The 21,699-nt window shown below is 38.7% G+C and overlaps 1 protein-coding gene across 1 annotated transcript in view; it reads left to right on the top strand.

The window, feature by feature from the left end:
- The first annotated feature begins 888 nt into the window (after positions 1-888).
- Positions 889-21,699, top strand: part of SHPRH (SNF2 histone linker PHD RING helicase) — a 49,047-nt gene continuing 28,236 nt past the window's right edge. The window contains exons 1-13 of the mRNA XM_057406859.1: positions 889-971; positions 2,537-3,209; positions 3,611-3,740; positions 7,596-7,814; positions 8,132-8,210; positions 8,565-8,715; positions 10,469-10,574; positions 11,089-11,345; positions 11,641-12,336; positions 15,343-15,594; positions 16,394-16,472; positions 18,400-18,563; positions 18,652-18,908. Coding sequence (XP_057262842.1) covers positions 2,568-3,209; positions 3,611-3,740; positions 7,596-7,814; positions 8,132-8,210; positions 8,565-8,715; positions 10,469-10,574; positions 11,089-11,345; positions 11,641-12,336; positions 15,343-15,594; positions 16,394-16,472; positions 18,400-18,563; positions 18,652-18,908 — 3,032 coding nt within the window. The 5' untranslated portion in view covers positions 889-971; positions 2,537-2,567. The remainder of the gene's footprint in view (positions 972-2,536; positions 3,210-3,610; positions 3,741-7,595; positions 7,815-8,131; positions 8,211-8,564; positions 8,716-10,468; positions 10,575-11,088; positions 11,346-11,640; positions 12,337-15,342; positions 15,595-16,393; positions 16,473-18,399; positions 18,564-18,651; positions 18,909-21,699) is intronic.

The raw sequence follows: 21,699 nt of genomic DNA on the forward strand, positions 1-21,699 counted from the left end.
TTAACCTGCCTAATACCCTCCAGCCTCGTTCCTCACGAGCCTATCCTTGATCATTCCCATTTCGCCTGCCTCATTATGCCAGGAAGTTTTGCCGCGGACACAAACCCGCACGCTAACTCCCCTCAGCCTCGTACTCCTGCGCCTGCGCACACCACCTAATGCCGCTATCGCCTCGGTGTTGGGGCGCTCTCCCTCCCCACGACGCGCCCCGCTGCGGACCGAGCAGCACTATCCCCGCCCCTCACCGGGGCCACCCTCCCGCGCCTGCGCCGCCGGTCGCCTTCCCGTTGTGTCCTGCGCCGTGCGTGGGGCGGGGAGCGCTGTCATCTTCCTCCGGTCGCATTGGCCGACGGCTGGGCCGGGCCGGGTGCGCGCGCACCCCAGTTCCCGTTCCCCCGCCCCGGAGCTCAGTCCGACTTCGCCAGCGGTGGAGGGGTCGGGAGCCCCCTTTTCTCTTCTCCCCCCCCGCCACCGCAGCTTGTCAGCCCCTTGTGGGGGAACTGTCCCGGGTGGGAAGGACCCGCAGCCGCAGCAGCGTTACCCTTTCGGTACGTTGGTGGCGGTCGGCTCAGCTCCCCTCACTGGTGCGGCGCCAGGGGCCGCAGCGGGGACCACCCTAGGCTCGGGATGGGGGAGGCCGGCCAGCTCGCCCTGCGCAGATAGTGGCCTGCTGGTGGTAGCGCGGCTGGCGGCGGGGTGGCGGTACGGCCGCGGCGGGGCTGTGCGACCCGGGCCTGTGCGAGCGCCTGTGGGTACCGCGGGCCAGCCTGCCCGAGTTGTGAGTAACTTTACTCATTAGGGGATACCTGCCCACCTCCCGGCCATGGAGCGGGGCGAGTGGTGAACGGTGGCACCGGAAGTGTCGCCGGGGCCCCCTGCCTTGGCCGTCCCCCAGGCACCTGGCAGTGCTGGCTTCGGTGCTGCGTTACCTCTGGGTCGCCACTGGTGACTTCAAGTGCTTCTCCTTGCAGGTTTGTGCTTTCGCGTCGTAGACATGGTTGTTTCCTGGCCGTAAGAGTTTAAAACCGATCTACCCAAACAGAGCAGCAGTTCTTTCGAGTTTACACCCCACCGCCCGGTGCTGAAATTGGTGTGCACATGCAGGCCTGGTGATGGAGGAATCATCCTGTCTTTGGTTTGAGGGCTATGTTATAACATGCATGCTCAGTGTTGGGGTTTGCTTCGTTTACTATCAGCAGTACTCTGCGTGGATGAATAGTATTTTGAAAACCTCAGATGTTTCTTTTCCTTAATTCTGTTGTGTTTGAAAGTCAAGCACAGCAAGATTTGTATATCCTGAGTATTTCTTTTGACTTTCACAAACTATAAAAATTAGGTTTTTTTTTTTGTTGGTTGTTTTTTTGTAAAGCCCTTTAAAAATTATTCAGAGTTTCATGAATTCTGCCCTGTTCCAGCATAAACACTTTTAATACTAGGCTGTGGGATGCTGGATTTAGTAGCTTAGAATATTTGCCTCTTGCTTTCCTACATTTCTTTAAAAGTTGTGTGTAGATGCTGAATGGACGTGGATATCTAAATATTTTCCTGTCTTTGCTGGCAAAGACAGTGCTGTAATATGATGTCATGCATTGCTGTGTTCAGGCTCCTTATAAAAATATTTAAAAAAAAAGTTACTGTTTGTTTGAGTATTTTGAGTATGAGCCTGTAGTTTTGACTATTTAGTTTTTCAGATGGGTCTAGTATTCCATAATTTGCTTCTTCCTGTGTAATGTTTAGCACGTGTACTTTATTTTCTAGTATTTTATGAACAAAATCTGTTCACTGCCGAGGTTCAGTGAAGGAGTTGTACATATATCTTGCCTTAGCTTTGCAGTTAGTCAAAATCAGTAGTAGTTTGCTAACTGATCTCGACATGCCCCCTAGAATAGGTAAGGACTCCTCTACAAGCAGTTTTTATATCTAAGTCCCAGGATACACAGTTTCCTGAGAAAATAAAGTTTCCTGTACTAGTAGGAATCATTTCTGTCCTTCTAAGGATGGAACTTGATAGTTTTGGCTCTAAACCATGCTTTATGCAGTGTCAGCTTCAGACTAGCCCTGTGTAAAGTTGGCTTAAAGTTTCATCTCAGTGTAGGCTTTGAAAGGAAGAACTTTGTATATGTATTTTCTCCATGCCCATCCCCATATCTCCTGAAACTCCTGCACTTTTGTTTGTGGAGTTTCTTTTGCCATCTTCTCCCATCCCAGCCTTTGGGGGATTCCAATGCTTGTTTTATATCTGTCACCCAAGATTCCGAGCAGCAGCTATGAAATTTAGCATTCTTACTGGTCTTTGTAGCTGTTTGGTAAAATGGTGAGACATAGTACAAGGCATATGTTTTATGTCCAGCTTTGTGTGATGACACAGGGACAGGGGAGATTTTGTGAAACTAAGTCTCTTTAGAACAGTTAGATTTCTTAGTGCATATATCTCTGTCCAAACCTCTTGCAAGTTTAGTGGCTACTACACTGAAATTTCCATTTGGGTATTTGATTTTGTAACACATACTGCTGACTAATTTATTTAATCTCGCAGAGGCTGGGAATTCTGTTGAGAAAGCGACAAAATGAGTAGTCGTCGAAAATGTGCACCTCCGTCAAAAATAGATGAGGAGAAGAAGAAAAAGCTTTGCTGGAATATGCATGAAGACCGGAGAAATGAGATGATAACATTAGATGATGAAATGACTAATGAGGACCATGTTCCACGTCCAAGCACTTCTTCTGCATCCTTTGTTGTTATAAATGATGATAGCACTGATGAAGACCTTGTTCAAAAAGAAGGCAGTGGCACAAAATCCGTTAAGTTTTTAACAGTTAGCGGTGAAGACGACTCTTACTCCATCTTGACTCCTGTGTCAGTACAGCTAAATATTATAGTTTTGCCGTACCGTGTGGATGGGTCCTGGAAAGCTTTGCTGGGAGAATTTGCTCTTCATTTTTCTTCTGAGCAAATTCTAACTGATGAATTCAGTGAAAGGACCTTTACTTTGATGAGAAGAGACTCTGATGATCAGCTGCAGGTCTGTGTTCATGAAAGAAGTGGAGAAGAGTACAGTAATGAAACAAAAGAATACCTGGGTGCTTACGAACAATGTATTTTAGTGGAACCAACTTTAGGCGGTGAAATATTGGAAGGTTTGAGATGGTTGCAAAAGAAAAAGATAATTGGACTTTATCAAAGACCTGGAGAGGCTCAAGCTTTAAAGGTATAAATTCATATATTTGTTTTGCATTTTTAAAGTTTGGGTTTTCTTTTCTTGACATCTAAAATAAGAGCCTATGAGCAATGGATTCTGGCAGCTACCATGTATTTTTATAATGTGCTGAAAATACACAATTTCTACATGCTTTTGGAAATGTTTTCATTGTTTTTCCAAAATACTTCCTTTTACTGTTGTGCTGGTCATAATGCAGTACCCAAGAGAATCACAGAAGCTTTTAGCTACAATGCACAGTATCATCTGTAAGGTGATTTTAGTAGATTTATTATATCTGTCTACATCTGCTAATTTTCAAAGCATCATTGTTATTGTCATACTCTTATGTTTGTAATAATCTTGTCATTCTGGCAGTTAATGAAATGATTAATTGTATAACCATTTCACAGGTTGGAATTTACCTTCTGGAAGCTGGGCTAAGTAAACCAGAATTCCTCAGTGATGGAGGTGGAAGACCCAAAAAAGCTAATCAGCTGATTCAGAAACTCATGGAGAAGTTCTACAGCTTTTTAATTCCAGGTAATGTGATTCAGCTGAATCTCGACGAATAATTTTTGTGTCTTTTTTTTTTTGTAGTAGTTTAAATGTAAGGGAAAATATTAAGTTATTCCTGCCATCTAGAACAAATTTTTTTTCAACATAATATTATTAGGTAATTCTCTCCATATTATTATCTGACCATTGATCATATGCTAATTAATTTGATTACTTTTTCTGAGTAAGTGCAGTTTTCACTGATTTATGTGGGTTGTTTGATCGACAGTAGTTTGTCAAAGTTACACAGGAATTCTTTAAAAAATCCCAGGAATTAAAGTTGGAAAGCTTTTGTTCCTTGTTTGGTGCCTAACACACAACTGAGGCAGCAGAATTTTTGTTCAGTTTATATTATAAAGCAGTTATCATGTAAACTACTACAAAATGCATTTTTGTGGTAGTTTTAAGAACACACCAAATTTACAAATTACAAATATGGGCCTTATCATCATTTTGGAATTGAAGGTATGTCTGCTACTTTATACGCAGTAGTGATACGGATTTTTAGTGTGATCAGTGACCACTTTATGTTGTGATGGCTTAGGAAACTGGAAACCCAAAGCCTTAGTCTTGTTCCCAAGTGTAGGATGTATTCAGAATGTTAGTTGAAGACTGACTCAGAAACATTGACTGTTATATACTGAGTTTTGGTGGTTTTGCAGAAGCAACAGAAGGGTAACACCCCCTGTACAGTTGTACTTAATTTCAAAAGGCAGAATTATATATAAAAAAGAATAGGCAGCTTGCTAAAGAGAAGCTAAAAGGAAAAGATAACAGAGTAAAATCTGTACATCCTTCCCCGCTGCAAAGAAACAAGCATGCAACTGTCAGAAAAGACTTGAGATATACCAAGAGAAGGTTCTGCCATCCTGGACTCATTTGCCCTTCAGGACTGCCTCCCATGGAACTTGTTTACCAGGCTCCTGAGCAGGCCAAAGTGTACTCTCTGGAAGTCCAGGGCAGGAGTTCCTGATGACTCCGCCTCTTTAATTCTCTGAGAATAAAAAACTTTTCATTTTGTGATTGTTATGCCCACGGCAGCCTCCAACCATCACGTCCCCCACAGGTCTTTCTCTGCTCAAAAATGGTAGGTCCAGTGGGTGCCTTCCCCAGTTGTCTCACTCACTATGTACAAAACTCATCAAGTTTCTGCATTTATTGTAGAGTTAACCGCTTTTTTAAAAAATTTCTTTACAGAGATTTTGTTTGTTTTAGCAAGTAGCTGGTTTTATAGTGGCTTCTATCCTGTATCTGCTGCATAGTATTACATGTTTGTTGTTTCTTGTTGCTTCAAGCGTAGATCACCTATAGATCCAGGTAGCTGTTTTCTCAATATGAAAAAAACCACTGTCTTTAGAATAAAAAAAATAAAAAAAAAGGCTCAAATATTGTTTTAGTTGCTATTTGTTGTGGTGAATGGTAAATGTTTCGGAGCTTGTTTTCCTATAGTGTCATGGAATTATAATATGACATATAGTACATGGCAATAGGATATACAATATACAATTTTCCATCAGTTTTCTTAAGAAGGATAAATTCTTTGTACAAATAAGAGGTTGTTTGGGTTTGGGGTTGTTTTTGTCTTTGTATGGCATGATCATTACCAAATGTGAAGCAACAAGTTTTCCATATATCTAGAATAAAGAGGGAAAATATGTTTCCCGTGATGTAGGTATTCTTATACAGCAATCTGGAAACTGCCTTACAGATAAAACAGAAAGACCTATTGCAGATGCAATAGCAGAACTTTAGTTCAGTGCATTGAAGGAATTAGAGTACTTGATTATGAAACGTATCAGAGAAACTGAATTTTTAGATAGTACAATACCATCTGTTTCTCAAAGGTAAAAAATACTAAGATGAAAGCTAAGTAATTGAATTACATTTTTAACTATTTGAAAGAATAATTAAATATTCATTGTATAGTACATAACAGAGAGAGCGCTAAACTTCCTTAGCAACCCTTTAAGAAAATCCCTATGGTACATAGAACCATTTAATTGGAAAATAAAATCTGTGGTAGAATGAGCAGAACAAGAAAGGTATGGACAAAGCCCATTTAATTGTATGGAAAAAGACTTTCCATTGAAGTATTTTGTAGTCTTTGCTTCCCTGTAAAAGTCTGGATAAACTTAGCTTATATAGATGTCAATTTATTATGCTCTGAAATTTGGGATTTTAAAACTGTTATTTTAGCAAGTATGATGATAGGTATCATTATAGATTGACTTCACTAATCAAAGTTATACTCTGCAATTACTCTGTCCTTTCCATGGAGTGAGGATTGTGGAACCTTGGACTGGTTTCTGTAGCCTATAAAGCTGCATGCTGTACTTGGTGCTTTTTGTTTGGCTGGAACATTGTGCACATGCCCACATGTGCACTCTGGTTCCTTTCTTTACATTACAAGTCTTCATGAGTTTATGGAAACTTCATGTCTTTCAGAATTCTTTGCCCTTGTGAAGCACTGGAATTGTTCTGTTGACTTTAAAGGATTAGGGAGGGCACTGATGGGTGCCATACATATACGTATCGGTTCCTGCTGTTTTGGAAATCATTCTCTGCCATTCATTTGAATGAAAGAAACTCTTGCTTTCCATGAGGAGTACTCATAGCAGCCCTGTTTTTTAAAGGGTCTTTAAGATTAAGCTCTCTGGTGTTTGTATCAGGTGCATCTCTTCTTTGTTAGCATTAGATATCATAATTATAATTTGATTTAATTGTGCCTGCCACTAGCTGTTTTCTCTTTTAATCAGTATATTATACTTTGAAATATACTTTGAGATCACATTTTGCTGAAAATGCTGGCCTTTACTTCTGAATTTTTTCTGAGAAAAATTCTGCAAGGTGGCTTTACCTCCAGGGCCAGCAAGGGTCAGTATCTTTCTTTGAACTGTAGAACTGTACAGCTGTTTTATTGGTACTGATGTTTTTTATTTGAGACCTGAAACACTGTTAAAATATGTCCTCTAAATCTTTTGTTCCCTTATCTTAGGTCAGTTTCTTAAAGTGTTGACACTCAAATTTTTCATTAATTTATGTTCTACAGTGCCTAAGTTCTGTGTATGCCCATATATCGAAATTATATTAAAAAAAAAAAAAAGTACAAGGCCTTCTTTCCTAGAAGGTAGAAAAGAAAGGTAGGCCATCTGTCCTAGAGGGTACATGCTTCTCTTGAGGTGAGATTTTAATTTCAAAAGTATGTCTTGTCTGAAGTTTTGCAATGATGCAACTGGTGAGAATTTTGTGTTGTCCCACTGTTGCAATTTTCTTATCCAGATGGATAAATTAAAATTAGCATGAAAGCTCACCGAAGAGAATTTCCTGTTTTGTTTTGGTTTTAGCATGTTATTTTATATATATTTTACATATATTTTATATATACATGTATCAAGAAACATTTTATTTGATGAAAAATGTACAAGTCTTTGACAACCCACTACATTTTCCCCCTTTCTATGAGTCTGTTGACCCATGTTAACATTTAAATCTGAAACGTGAGTTATTTGTAATTCTGTATCAGTTGGAAACTTTCAGTGGAAGGTGTTTATCAAATAAATAAGGTCTGGCCATTGTACCCCTAAATTCTAGAGAAGGAGCTTTGCTGATTGTGTATACCTCTGTGATCACCATAGCATGTTAATCTTAACTGTCAGGAAAGTAGTGCTGCTCATTTCTTCCTTATGCTGCTAGCTGGTCCAGGTGCATTCATGACAAATGTTTAAATTATGTTTTGCTTTGCACACTTCATGTGTTAACTAACTATGTTGCAGCAAAATTTCTGAAATGTTGACCAAAGTTGACTGTTGATGCTTGTCTTGAATTATTTGCTATACGCAGATGAGCTGGAGGAAGATGAGGAAGAATCTGATGTGGAACTAGAGCGACAAAATATTGAAGAGCTTTATGACTTTGTAAGGCACACCCATCAGCAGGATATGCAATTACTGAGAGAGGATGTGCAGCATCCTGCATTAATTCCTATTCTGAGGCCGTACCAAAGTGAGGCTGTGAACTGGATGCTTCAGCGAGAGAACCTCAGCAGTACTCCAAGCAGTGGCAAGTATATGGGTCTGGAAAACTTTCATGGTTAAGGCAAGTGGCATTGTATTGTCGGCAGTAATGTTTTCTTGCTGTTTAATTAGAAGCTTTGTTAAGGATTCCATTACTAATTTTATAAAAGCTGTTGATTGGGTTGTACACTAAATGATAAACTAAACTTTGCTTAACAGCAGTTGATGTATCTTGTTGGTCATTAAGCTCTTTGAAGTTAGACATCAGCTTTTTGTCTTGAAATATCACAATAAGGCTGAGCAATACTAAGCAGTGTGCTATAGAGAAACCTCGTAACAGTAATATGAGCTCTTTCTCCTTAGAAAATGCACTGCACTTCTTGTGGCGGGAGGTCATCACTCTGGATGGAGAAAAAATCTACTATAATCCGTTTACTGGCTGGTATGTTTTTATAGTTAACTCTTTTTTAGAACACCTCAAGGTAATTATTTGTGAAAACCTTATTGGCAGATTTTACATGGAGGATATAAGATAAATTGTGACTGTTGTTTTTCAGTTAGCAACTGAAGAATTGGAACAGTGATATTTTAAACTGGGGGGGGGGAACAACCCCAAACCCTAAACAACCTTCCCCCCTCAACCCAACCAATCTTAGCTTAGCTAATAAAAGTTAATGCCTCACCTTCCAAACTTTGCCTTGCTGACGCCAGGCTGTGCGTGAGTCCCTGAACACATACTTCTGTGTCACACCATTCTTTAGTTACTGCCTCATTTGGGAATGTGCTTGAATTTTAGTATTATCCGAGAATATCCAATTGCTGGACCCCAGTGGCCTGGAGGCATTCTGGCAGATGAGATGGGTCTTGGAAAAACAGTAGAAGTGTTGGCTCTTATTCTGACTCATACCAGACCAGACATTAAACAAGATGATCTGACATTACCTGAGGTAAGAAAACCAGGATATGATTTAGTACGAAGAAAATACTTTTCAGAACCAATGGAAATGCACTTCTCTTGAGCTTACTGATTTCTGTTCTGTAGAAGTACAGACTTAAAGATAGATTAAATTATAGTGAAAGTTTTTGTTTTTTAGGATGTGATACTTGGTGGCATAAATAGTAGAATGGTTTGCATGAGAAGTCATCGACAGTTTGCCATTGTTCAAGGGTGTTAGCAGGCAACTGCACTGTTAGTAGGCTGTTTGTAGTTTACACATGCTCCAGGAGTGTACAAATATGTAAATTAACCTAGTATGTTGGAAATCATTCTCCCCTTCACCTCATTGTATTGATGAGTACCATTAGACATATGGTCTATGCTAAAACAGGGAGAATTTAAACTCAATGAATAAAGATTTCTGTTCCCCTCTATTTCATACAATAAATGGGTTTATTTAGCAACAGTTTTTCATTTTCTTACTTTCCTTATCATGCATCCTGTGAAAACTTAGCACATTCACGAAAACAAAAAAATATCTCTGAACGAAGAGAACCTTTATCCTAAAGTAAACTCTTGCTGCTTCTGTGTGTAAGAGTTTTGAATCCAATCCTTTTGAGTTGATAGCAGCCATTTTCACTGTACTGTTTGTAATGATTTCCCTCCTGTTTGTAATTTTATCAGTTAAAAAGACCTAATTCTCAGAACAAATCTAGACTTAAATGTATCAGAGGGTCAGCACTGAGGAGTGTGAAGAAGGGAGTATTAGCATTAAAGCACCTGGACATCAACTAGCAACAACAGCTAGAGACCATAGTTTTTGGAGAGCTGGAGTTATCAAACGGTTTCATGGTATGAGTAGTTGGGACAAGCATCTTAGCTAGTGTTTTAGGATCTTGAACAGAATTATATGACATTGCCTGTTGTTAAAAGGCACTGTTCTTCTCATCTGGAAGGCCCCTTGTCATCTGTGTTTATCTTGCCTGTAAATATAGAATATCTTTGTCTGATTTCCCAGGGGGAGAGGGGAAAATCAGCTTTATTCCTATTCCAGCAGACTTTCTGTGAGACTCCTGGCTTGTGTGAGCCACTATTTCAACTAACTCCAAATATTTCAACTAATTGTAGGGCTCAAACAGCATCTGGAGTTTTCTTGTGGTTACTATTTAAGAACTCTGCAAAGGAACCACTTGGACAGGGCAGGTGAAGTGTCAATAAATACAGCTATAAAGCAATTAATCATAGAAATATTGGCACTGTATTTGTTCCAGCTTTGGGATTCTTTTTTTATATCCCAGTTCTTGAGTATGCATCTCCTTGAATTAAATTGCTATTGCTGAATCACTAATAATAAATTTTGGGGTAATCCCTAAAAAGGGAAACTTGTTCTACAGCTACTAGGGCTTTTCAATCAGTATTGCTTACTTCCTTTTGTGTTTCCAGTTATATATTAAATACACGTTTTTTTCCTCCCATCAGTAACCTTGATCACTTACAGCTATGAATTCCTGCAGCTTAATTCTGAAGTTGTGGAGGAGCAAGCAGCTTGCAGGGCTTCTCTTTCTATTCTCAGTGTAGGGTGCTGAGCACTGTTTGCCAAGAAACTGAACCAAATGGGTTATCACTCTGTACACTAAAAATTAGCTCTCTGAGCACACATCTGTAGCAGGTTGTGCTTATTTTCAGATGTGAAAAGATTAATGGAGTTCAGAATGACTGTGGGGAGACATCAGCTAATAACTATTTAATATTGTCTGTATTAGGGTAAGCTTGTGAACTATTTTGTTCCACCTCAACCTTTAGAAGGAAATAAAAAGAAAAAGCCAAAGGAAATGGAGCTTAAATTGAAGGAGAAAATACAATATCCCAGTAAGTATTCCTCATGACTTTTTTAATACATTTTGCTTTTGGCACAAGTCTTATATTGGCCGCTGACTATATGAGTTCAAGACTAATCTTCAGTTCTGCAAACTGAAATTATTCATTTGCTGAGCACTGTGATGTAGGATTGCATGCTACAAACAAGTGATCCACACTTGTAAAAGTAAAATTACCAACTCAGAACTCTGTGCTACAGAGCTCAATGTAACTAAAAGTCATTGTAAAAGAGTTTATGCATTTAACTGAAATACACTCTTTTTATGAGCTTCAGTAAGGAAATTGAGTGACTTATTTCTGTTGCTATTAAATGTTATCTTAGAATCATTGAAAAATACCAATTTGTTGGGCTACCTTAAGTAGCTTTCCTCAAGTTGTCAGGACTGCTGCCTGTCTTTGTGCTCATCTAAAAGTGCAAAGCAGTGTTTAGAGTTCTATTAATATGCGTTTTCCAAAGTAACTTCCATTTTATCTGAGCAGTAAGTTATTTTGCTTCTGCATATAGGCTTACGAGTGATGATATTAGCAGCTGTAAAGGAAATGAATGTGAAGAAAGGAGCATCCATTATTGCAATCTTTAAGTACATCAGTGCTATATATAGATATGACATACAGAGAAATAGAAGGCTTCTCAAAAGAACTCTAGAAAAACTGATCGCAGAACAAGTAGTGGTGCAAGTCAAAGGACATGGTCTGGCTGGGTCTTTCAAGCTGGGAAAGAATTACAAGGAACAGAAGAGGCGAGAAAGAACCAAAGAGCAGGTAAAACATGCTGCTGTAGTTGCTTCAAAGAATGTTGCAAAGGCAGATCTTTTTTCTATCAATTGCATGCTAACCTCAGTCACATTGTCTGCGTGCATTAGTTCAGTGATACTGGCTTATTGATAAAAATGAAGAAGACTGCAGCATTTGCTTTGACATTCCTGAACAAAGAAGCAAAAATCATAAGTAGATCAAATTTGGGGCTAAAATATTAACTACATCTGGTGTTTATACGTTCCAAACCAAACAAAGATAAGGAGAAAGTCTGACATTCTTGGTTAATTTTATGTTGTAGATAGCAAGGACTTCAGAAAGCATTCAGAAGAAGCAGTTGATTGATGCTAAAACTCAAACCAAGGAGTCAAGAAATAGTGATGTCATTTCTGAAAATGCCCTTAAAACTCCTTTGCGGGTGGATATCACCATGGAAGAACATGATTATTGTACAACTAGCAAATGTAACTGGAAATCTGAAGCAGATGATGAGAACTCTGTTAAAGAGAATGATGTTCAGCAGGAAGCTGTGGTTCCAAAGTCTGCTGATTTGCATGGTAACCTCCTTGTCTCCAGTGATGTGAGCAGTCATCCCAATGGTGATGTTTCTAAAACTACAGCTGACGTCCAGCAGGAAATCCCAAAGGATCAGTCCTCACATTCCCAAGAACTTGCTGGCAATAGTGTGCAACATAACAGTTCTGTATTTCCATTTAATACCTCTGAATATCGTTTTGAATGTATCTGTGGTGAGCTTGGATTGGCTGACTATAAAGCTCGTGTGCAGTGCTTGAAGTGTTACTTATGGCAGCATGCGGAATGTGTAAACTACAAAGAGGAAAACCTGAAGATCAAGCCCTTCTACTGTCCTCATTGCCTTGTGGCAATGAAACCAGTTTCCACAGGAGCAACTCTGATAATTTCTCCAAGTTCTATTTGTCACCAGTGGGTAGATGAAATCAACAGGCATGTAAGATCATCTTCTCTTCAAGTTCTGGTAAGATTATATAGCTTCATATTCTAGTGAGTTATTTTATCAAGGCTTGGGGCTGTCTCTCTGACATTCTATATCACATAAAGCTCAGAGGTTTCCTTGTCCTTGGTGTCAGAATTCTACATTTCTCCATATTAGATCTGTGCTTTTGCATCACACAGTGCATTGGTGTCCCAGAAAGACAGCATTTAGTTCTTCATTTTTTCCTTATTAGTTGGTTACTGGGAGATGGTACAGTGGACTAAGTATCCTTATCAAGTGGAAGCAAATTTTGAGCAGTTGTAACAACAGGTGATTTCTGAGAGGGAAGGCTATTTCTGTGTTTTTTTTCTCTGAAAGATTACCAAGGAATTTAGGCCTATCTATTAGGTACTTTGTAAGTGTCATCTTGGTGTACATTTACACCCAGGCAGCTCTCTGACAGTTGGTTCTCATTTCATTCCAGATGAATACAAATGTTTCAGTAGGTAACTAGTGTACTTTTGAGTTTCTGTTTCTCAGGCATTATAAAACAAGTCTTGGGCCTTGGTGTTTACTGAAAATAACACCATTTTAACTTGGACATTGTCTCTCACATCTGCCTTATTTATTAAGATGCTGCTCTTCTGGAGACCATGTATTGTCCTTTTAGTTAATTTCTAATAGCTCTATCATTACAATAAATCCAATTATATGTATAGTAACTATGGCTATATAGGTTTGGTTGTTTTTTTTAATATAGTTACAGTATTCAAGGGTAGCCATTGTCTTTTAATGATGATGTAGTCAAGTTTTGTTCTTCATATTTTTAGTAGGCAAGAATTTTGTGTAATGATAAAGTGCTTTGAGAACTGTAGATCCCGTATATTTTGAATAAAATAACAGTAGTAGTAGATTGATAAAGAGAGGAAGCTTTGTATTCAGGGATGTATCTGATACCTTCAGCTATTCTGCCTACATGCCCAATGTACAGATGAATTCTGGGTTTCCAGTAAGCCATTTGTGTGAGCAGTCTAATTAGCTTTAGTGCAGCAGTTAACAAATGTGTAAAATTTGCACAGTTTTCATAGGACCCAGTCCAGGTTTTATACCAGATTTGATGAAAACTGTCAGAAATAGATTTACATGGTAACAGTAAAATAGCTTCAATAGTGAATGTCAGTACTTTAAGCTGTGTGACACCTTCCGTTCTAAAGGCACTGTTTTAGTTTTCTTTTAACTGCCAACTCTAAGTCATCCAGACTTGCTTAGTGCAGACATTTCAAAGAACCAGCTTCCCAATTTAACAGGCTTTGCATTGCATATGAAGGGTGCTTTTTATTCTTCCAACTGCTTACAACCTATGGGAAATTCTAATGGTTTTATATCATAGAACAAGAAATTAAAATTTATTGATAGGTCCTGCTTTGTGGCAGGTTGTCTTTTCCTGTGGCTCTGAAAACAACCAAAGCCTGGCCAAGTTATAAACCTACAGAAAATCTGTTCATAAACACTTGGAAGAGATCATTAGACTTCAGCAGCTATTTTTTGATTCTTAACAGATGCTTCATTGAGCATGCTTTTCTTTTTTCTTTTTTTTTCTATTTCCCCCCATCCCTTTCTTTCATTCCTGTGCATTTACCTGGTTGCACACATGCTCTGTTGTCATGTCCTGGGGCTGAAAGAAACATTTGACAGAAACACTGTAGCCATGTGAACAAATGTAGAGGGAAAAGTATTACTGGAACACAGAGTTAATAGTGAAATTAACAGTGAAATCATGCGCTTGTCATCAAAGAATAAAGAGGGGCAAAATCAATTGAGGTTTCCTAAGGTCACCTTGATTTTTGGTATATTTAACTATTAGTTGTGTGAATTAAGAGAACATTAAAATTTGTGACGCTCAGAGGTACTGAAAGATGGTGTGATTTTTCTTAAATGGTAAAAGTGTTTGTAGGTAGTTACAGATAAACACTAACCAGGATGATCCACTCATATAATAAATCATGAACTCACAGAATGAGAAAATGAGACTAGAATAAAGATTCTTTCCCAAAAAAGATTGGGAAACTGAATATTGTGATTAATAGATGAGTGGCAAGAAGTAGCTGATGATAAAATTCTTGAAGTAAGCAATGGGTGCCTGTAATTTTTAAGTAGATTCCTGAAATAAATTGGGAGCGAGAGAAAAAAGTTAGTATGAATTTTATGTGTGTTATACCACCCAGTGTTTGAAATCTGAACATATTTTTGTATTTAACATATTGGGACTCAATATACTTATATATATAATATATAATGCTATCATGAGGAATCTTATAGTAAAATGTTCAGTTTATCTTTTTTCCTATTTAAACTGCTGTATGGTTCTGAAAGGATCATGCTTAAAATGACAAGTGAGATAAGAGAAATACTTCTGATATTAGAAAAATGTCAGGCTTATAATGATGTTCTGTTGGTGCACAGGGATTGTTTCTTACTAGGTTATTCTTTCTATCTTATGAGTCTCTGTAGACATCATTTTTGGAGTTTAAACATTACCCAGAGTATTGCTTCTGGTTTTTAAATATTTCACTGCATACATCTCTCTTTGCCTAATCATCCATGAAATTTTGGGAGCAATGGGGAGAAAGGCAATATGTCTACAGTAAAGGAGAGGGCCAGACGTGTAACACTAACTTAAATACTGCTGCTCCATACAATGTTACAGAATACTTAATCTTGAAAACAATTGTTGAAACAAATAACTTGTAGAAAATACTGAAGTCCTCTCCTTGACAGGAGAATAAAAACCCCACATTTTGTGTAAGTATAAATAATCATACTTAAAAATTTTGCATCAATGTCTGTATTGTATTTATTGTCTGTTACTTACATGGATTTCCCACCATGCTGCTGTATGAATACAGGTTTTACAAAGGGATTCATATTACATGAGCAACACAGCTAAAAGCATGCAGATATTAAACTAAACTGGTATTTTAGCATTTTTATTGTGGTGTCTCTTACCTTCATTTTTTGCTATGTGCTGTTGAATACAAATCTATGTAGGTATATCAAGGTGTGAAGAAGCATGGCTTTTTGCAGCCACACATGCTGGCCGAGCAGGAGGTGGTTATCACCACATATGATGTCCTTCGCACTGAACTGAACTATGTGGATATACCCCACAGCAACAGTGAAGATGGGCGCCGTTTCAGGAACCAGAAGCGGTATATGGCCATTCCAAGCCCCTTAGTAGCAGTGGAGTGGTGGAGGATCTGTCTTGATGAAGCACAGATGGTTGAATGCACCACTGCAAAGGTATGACATTCCCAGTTACGCACTTAACTCAAAAAGGTTTTGACAAGCTTATTGTAAATAATAAAATAGACTTCTTGCTTCCCCTTTCAATGTTCAGTACACTCGGATAATTTGTCCTTGTAGCTTGTTCTTTAGAAGTGACATTTTTGTTGGAGATACTTACTATTAAATGGTTCTTCTCCTTTTGGAATTCTGGCAGACTGTGAAGTATGTCCAGCTCAAAAAATACCTAATCTATACCGACAGTTTAAAGAACTAGGTCATCATGTATCTGGTGTTTGATAGTTCCAAACAAGACACTAGCCTGTTCGCTGACATGGTTCAGAGGCATAGATATGTCCTTTGGGTATAGAAGCTAAAATAATCAGCAGTCTGTCTGCAAACTCTAAGGCTGCAGTCTGCAGAGGGAGATTATTTTAATTGGTATTCATCCATTTTTTTTGCCCTTTGCCCTTTTGCCTTATGACAAAAATATTACTTACATAATGGATTATGGGCTTTAATTCTATCATTTTTTTAATATACAGTTTTGTTTGCTAACTGTTTGCCTTCTGTGAATCCGTACTTGCACTTGATTAGTTGGAAATGGATATGGCTTTTTTCTGCTTTCAGTTACCTTCAAAAAGATCAATAACATCATACACATTTTTATAATATATTATACCAATGCTGCTTATAGGTCTGCTACTCTTAGGCACTGAAAAGATATTCAGACTTCTTGAAAATAAGGTTGTTGTGTTTTCAGACTCTATTCTGCTGTTTTCGCTTCCCCACCATTGCTTCTATCTTCTTCTGCTAGGCTGCTGAAATGGCACTCCGTTTAAGTGGGATCAATCGCTGGTGTGTCAGTGGCACTCCTGTGCAGCGAGGATTAGAAGGTGAGATTGTATGTAGCAGTGTCATCTGTGGGTTTTCCTTGTGCTGATAATTAGATAGTGGTTTGAAGCAGTTAAAATGTCAGCTAGTCTTGCTCTGAATTCATTAGGTACTCTTGACTTGGTAAGCCATACACCTTAAGCATGTGATAATGCCATCAATAAATGCATCAATATAAAAATAGCAGACTTGAAATCCTTTTATCTCCCTGAGTTAGACAAATACTTTGGGGAGCAAAGAACCTGTATGTCTTAACAGCTGACTCAAGTCTGTTCTTGAGTCTGTTCACTTAGCAGAGTGGGTAAATATTAACCCTTTCTTGCAGCTCAAGATAGTTTTCTGTGGTTATAGAACTCTTCTGTCAGATACAGCAAGCAGGCTGTATTTGCTTTTTGCATAGCCCTGTATGAACTACTGTGGGCTTCAACTGCCATGAATATAAATTCTAAAAATCATTCTACAGCTTTATGGAGCTGTCTTAAGTCCTTATGTAAGGAATTAATGAATTGAGATGTGGGGAGTAGGGGGCTGTATGTTAGCAGCTGTCATTTATCTTGTCTTTTTTGTGAGGTACTCAGTTTCTGTAGACAGGCTTCAGACAGAGACAGAAAAAAGAAATGGAACTAAGTTCTTTATCTTCCTATGTTCTTTGATGCCTTTAGGAATATGTGGTACACATTGAGGCAATGAGTTTGAAAGCAGATAAATCACTGTATTTATTTGTGTACGTTTGTGAACTAATATTCAGATACCAGACTATAATAAAAGCCAATATTGTAGATTAATTCAGTGTGGAATTGTGGTTTAAATTTATAAATGCACGTAACAGTAGTGAGAAGTGAGAATACATAGTTAATAAAGCAAAAACCGTAGAAGGGATTGATTTGACTGTCATAATTAACTTTTTCAAGTCCCTATGTGTGATAGTGTTGATTAAGTACATAACCAAAATATCATATTGTCCATAATATGTGTTGGCCAGGTGCTCAGGCTATACATGGGGATGAAAACTGCTGACTGATTTGAATTTGTTTTGCTGCTGCTGTAATAAAGTGGGATAAGACCTCTGGGTAAACAATTGCATCCCTCATAGAAATGATTCCCAGGGGTTTTTTTTCCCTTTGTCTAGGATGTATTTGGTTAATGTCTTATGGCTTTCAGCTGACTACCAGAATTACGATAAAGCTAACAGAATGGGAATGTAGCCATAAAATCTTAAAGAACTATCCATAAGATACCATTATATATTTCTATTTCTGCATTGTCCACATGCAGCATTTAAATGTGTGCTTCAGAATCTTTCCAGTAAGATTTAGATAAAAGCTTAAAGTCAGTATGTCCTTATATTTCATCCCCAAAATTGGTGAGTTTCTGAATTGGGCAGAATGAGCAAGCTGTATTCTCTCATCAAGTAAGAAAACAATAAAAGTTTGGTTTGCTAATTTCTCATGCCTTAATAGAAAAGTGAGTCTTCTGAATTGCAGCCCCTTTTAGGATGGTGGGCAGCAGACGGTGCACAGCAGGCTGTGGAGTAATGATTCCGAACAATATTGTTTTAGAAAAACCTGGCAAACTTGGTTAACCATATGCAGTCATGTCATTTCTGCATCTCACCTCTGCTCTGAATACGTTTAAATTCATTGCTCTGTTTTGCTAAACTTGAAGTTAGGGAAGTGTCTCACAGATAGTTACATTCCAGCAAGTTCTAAGAAAATCTAACAGCTAGCTAAAGGAGGGAACCACTACCTTTCCCCCTCCAGTCTTCTGCCTTAAATTAGCTGTTTTGGTGAGGGAAAACACGTGGAAAGGCTATCAGCCAGAATGTTGTTGCTTTTTGCCTAATAACCTTTGTATAAAATTTTTCTTGGAAGCATATTGTTAAGTATTAAAACACAAATATTGTACTAAACTGCTTTATTTTCTTGACAGATCTGTATGGATTAGTGCTTTTTCTTGGAATTGATCCTTACTGGGTCAAACATTGGTGGGACCGACTTTTGTATCGACCTTATTGTAGGAAAAATCCCCAGCCTCTCTACAGTCTAATTGCCAAGATAATGTGGAGATCAGCAAAGAAGGATGTGATTGACCAAGTAAATTAGACTTTTTGGTTTTACAATTCCTGAACAACATTTGTAATAGCTTTATTTGCAAATTATTTATTTTCTTTTTGAATTGCAGATTCAAATTCCCCCTCAGACAGAAAACGTGCATTGGCTTCACTTTTCTCCTGTGGAGAGACACTTCTATCATCGCCAGCACGAGGTGTGCTGCCAGGATGCATTGGCAAAACTCAGGAAGATTTCAGACTGGACTCTTAAGCTTAGTAGCCTGGATAGAAGGACTGTGACTTCTATTCTGTACCCTTTGCTGCGGCTGAGGCAGGCCTGCTGTCATCCACAAGCTGTTCGGGGAGAGTTCTTGCCATTACAGAAAAGGTGAATTTCTGTCACTTCTTAAATGGCTTTCTTTACACAAAGGAAAACCCTGATTGTGCCCAGCTGTGCAAGATCTTGTACAGTTCTCAAACAAGCCTAATTTTAAGCTCTTTTAATGTGCAGCCATGGCATACCAAGGTATGTGACCTCAGAAGCTTAATAGGATGCAGAGGGTAGTTAGTAAAATTCTTGTGATAAAGAACATGGTACTGAGAGGCAATTGTTTGTGCAGTTACGCATTAATCTTATGATGCTTATGGATGTTGCAGGTGACAGATTAAGTGCAAAACAAACCAGATTCTTTTTCAGTTTTAAATAAGCCCACTGATTTTCTTTTGTTTCTTATGAAACTCATGCTCATAAATAAGAAAAAACAGCAAAGTGAATGAACAGAATGGAATAATTTCTTTAATTCAAAGAAAATATTAATGTGAGGCTGCAGAATTTGTAAATGTAGATCCAAACTTGAAAGCTGTTCAAATGTAGGGGATTTTGCCGTTTCTCCTTTTTGTGCATGCTTTTAAGATCATTTTCCTCAGAAGTGCCCTGCAAAAACCAGTTGGTCTCAGGGTGGGTTAGACCAGAAGTATGTTACTAGCAGCCTAGTAGCAAAATGTAGCTACTACTTTTCCATTCACTTAGGGGGAGTTGTGAAAGAACAGGCTGTTTCCATTCCAGGCTCTCTCTTGTTGTTTCTTTTTTAAGCTACATGTGGGGAAGAGCTTAAACTTCTGACGCTGCTGATGTTACTCATGGTGTTTCCTGGTCTTGTACATCCATCCTATTCAGTCTCTCTCTTTTTATTAAGTTTTGTGTCCTACTCTTTCCCTTTTCTCATACAGGGCACTAATTAATAATGCTTAAGAACCTGCAATAAACTTTGCCCTTTTTCAGCAGGGGCCAATTTGTTGTAGTGTTTCCTGTCTAGCAGTCTGCTAGTGTGGAAGCAAGGACTCAAACATGGGGAAATCAATATTCCCACCAGCCTATAAAAGATTACTTGCATTAAAATGAGCCAGTGGAGTAAAAACAAAATGTGTAAACTGAGTCGAGTATGCCGGGGACAGCTTAGAACCGTGTTGATTTTGGTGGAATGGTTTTGGAGAGACAGCTGCATAGTAACTGTGGTGGAAAAAACTAGCAATGAAAATGAATTCTTTCTTTGAATTGTATGTACAAAGCAAAGTCATTTCCCAGTGCTACTTAGATACCTTTTTTGTGAACCAAACTTGACTTCAGCAGTGAACATTCCCAGAGCAGAGAGATTTGGCTCCTGCCTTTGGTTTGGAGTAGGAGAATAATGAAGCAAGGAACTTTGATGAATAAGAAAAATTTAAGGAAATAATGAAGTTGATGCTGGAGCACATGGATAAGACAAGCTGGCCTGAAACAAGAAAGCTGAGTTTTGTGTATGTTCTCTGTTAGATGACTGGTTTTGATTTGGGTGGGGTATTTTTTCACCTCTGTCATGAAAGCAGTTAATGAGAACATATACTCAGCAAAACCATAGGCCTCAAAAAGGAGGTTTCTAGGCTTCCCTAGTTAGAGTAAAAAACGCTTCTTTTTGTCTTAATTGGCAGTCTCAGGCTATGTATCAAATTACATACTTTATATATGCATCCTTTTGATTTTTATAGTTTCTCTTGAAACTGCTGATGGTTTTGAAAATGAAAGATAAGTATTAATGGTAGAAGTATCAGAGTATGAGCAGTGTGTGCTATGTGTATTTGCCAACACCTGAACAACCCAGCTAATTATAAATAGTGATTATATTGATTTAAAGCCTGCTCTAGTTTAACACTGTAGTGTAAACTCAAAGAACAGTTTCTGCAAATGGAACAGGGTTGCAAGGAGGGTAAAATAAAAGCCTCGTCAAGGATACTTTTCCCACACAGCTTGAGCCCAGATGCACAGAGGTTATGTCACCTCTTGTGTACTCTGCAGCATTAAATGCCAAATAATAAATTCTTCTCCTGAAGGTGAATGAGGCTGAGGAGCAGAGTTTTGGGGAGGGGATTAGTGTCTGATCTCACAGCGGCAACTGGTCACAGAAACAGCTTCAGGTCAGCTGTTGTAGACTGTTATTGCTGTTTATTCTCCTGTCTGTTCACATCAGTCTTCTTTCTGCCCGGATTGTTTGTCCTTTCGCCTTACTCCAAGCTGTCCTTCATAGAATCATAGAATAGTTGGGTCTGGAAAGGACCTTAAGATCATCTAGTTCCAACACCCCTGCCATGATCAGGGACACCTCACACTAAACCATGTCACCCAAGGCTCTGTCTAACCCGGCCTTGAACACTGCCAGTGATGGAGCATTCACAACCTCCCTGGGCAACCTATTCCAGTGCCTCACCACCCTAACAGGAAAGAACTTCTTCCTTATATCTAATCTAAACTTCCCCTGTTTAAGTTTTAACCCTTTACCCCTTGTCCTGTCACTACAGTCCCTAATGAAGAGTCCCTCCCCAGCATCCCTATAGCCCCCCTTCAGATACTGGAAGGCTGCTATGAGGTCTCCACGCAGCCTTCTCTTCTCCAGGCTGAACAGCCCCAACTTCCTCAGTCTGTCTTCATACAGGAGGTGCTCCAGTCCCCTGATCATCCTCGTGGCCCTTCTCTGGACTTGTTCCAACAGTTCCATGTCCTTTTTATGTTGAGGACACCAGAACTGTACACAATACTCCAAGTGAGTAGGCCTCTTCTTTTCTTCTTTCTCATCTCTGTTCTTGCTTCTCCCTCTTATCTCTCCATTTCCTGTATTTTTATGTTAAGCTAATTCTTTTCTGACTGA

The sequence above is a fragment of the Pezoporus wallicus genome, unplaced genomic scaffold, assembly GCF_028554395.1.
Source record: "Pezoporus wallicus isolate ANWC-B61680 ecotype Strahan unplaced genomic scaffold, APGP_CSIRO_Pwel_v1 scaffold_6362, whole genome shotgun sequence".
Classification (NCBI taxonomy): Eukaryota; Metazoa; Chordata; class Aves; order Psittaciformes; family Psittacidae; genus Pezoporus; species Pezoporus wallicus.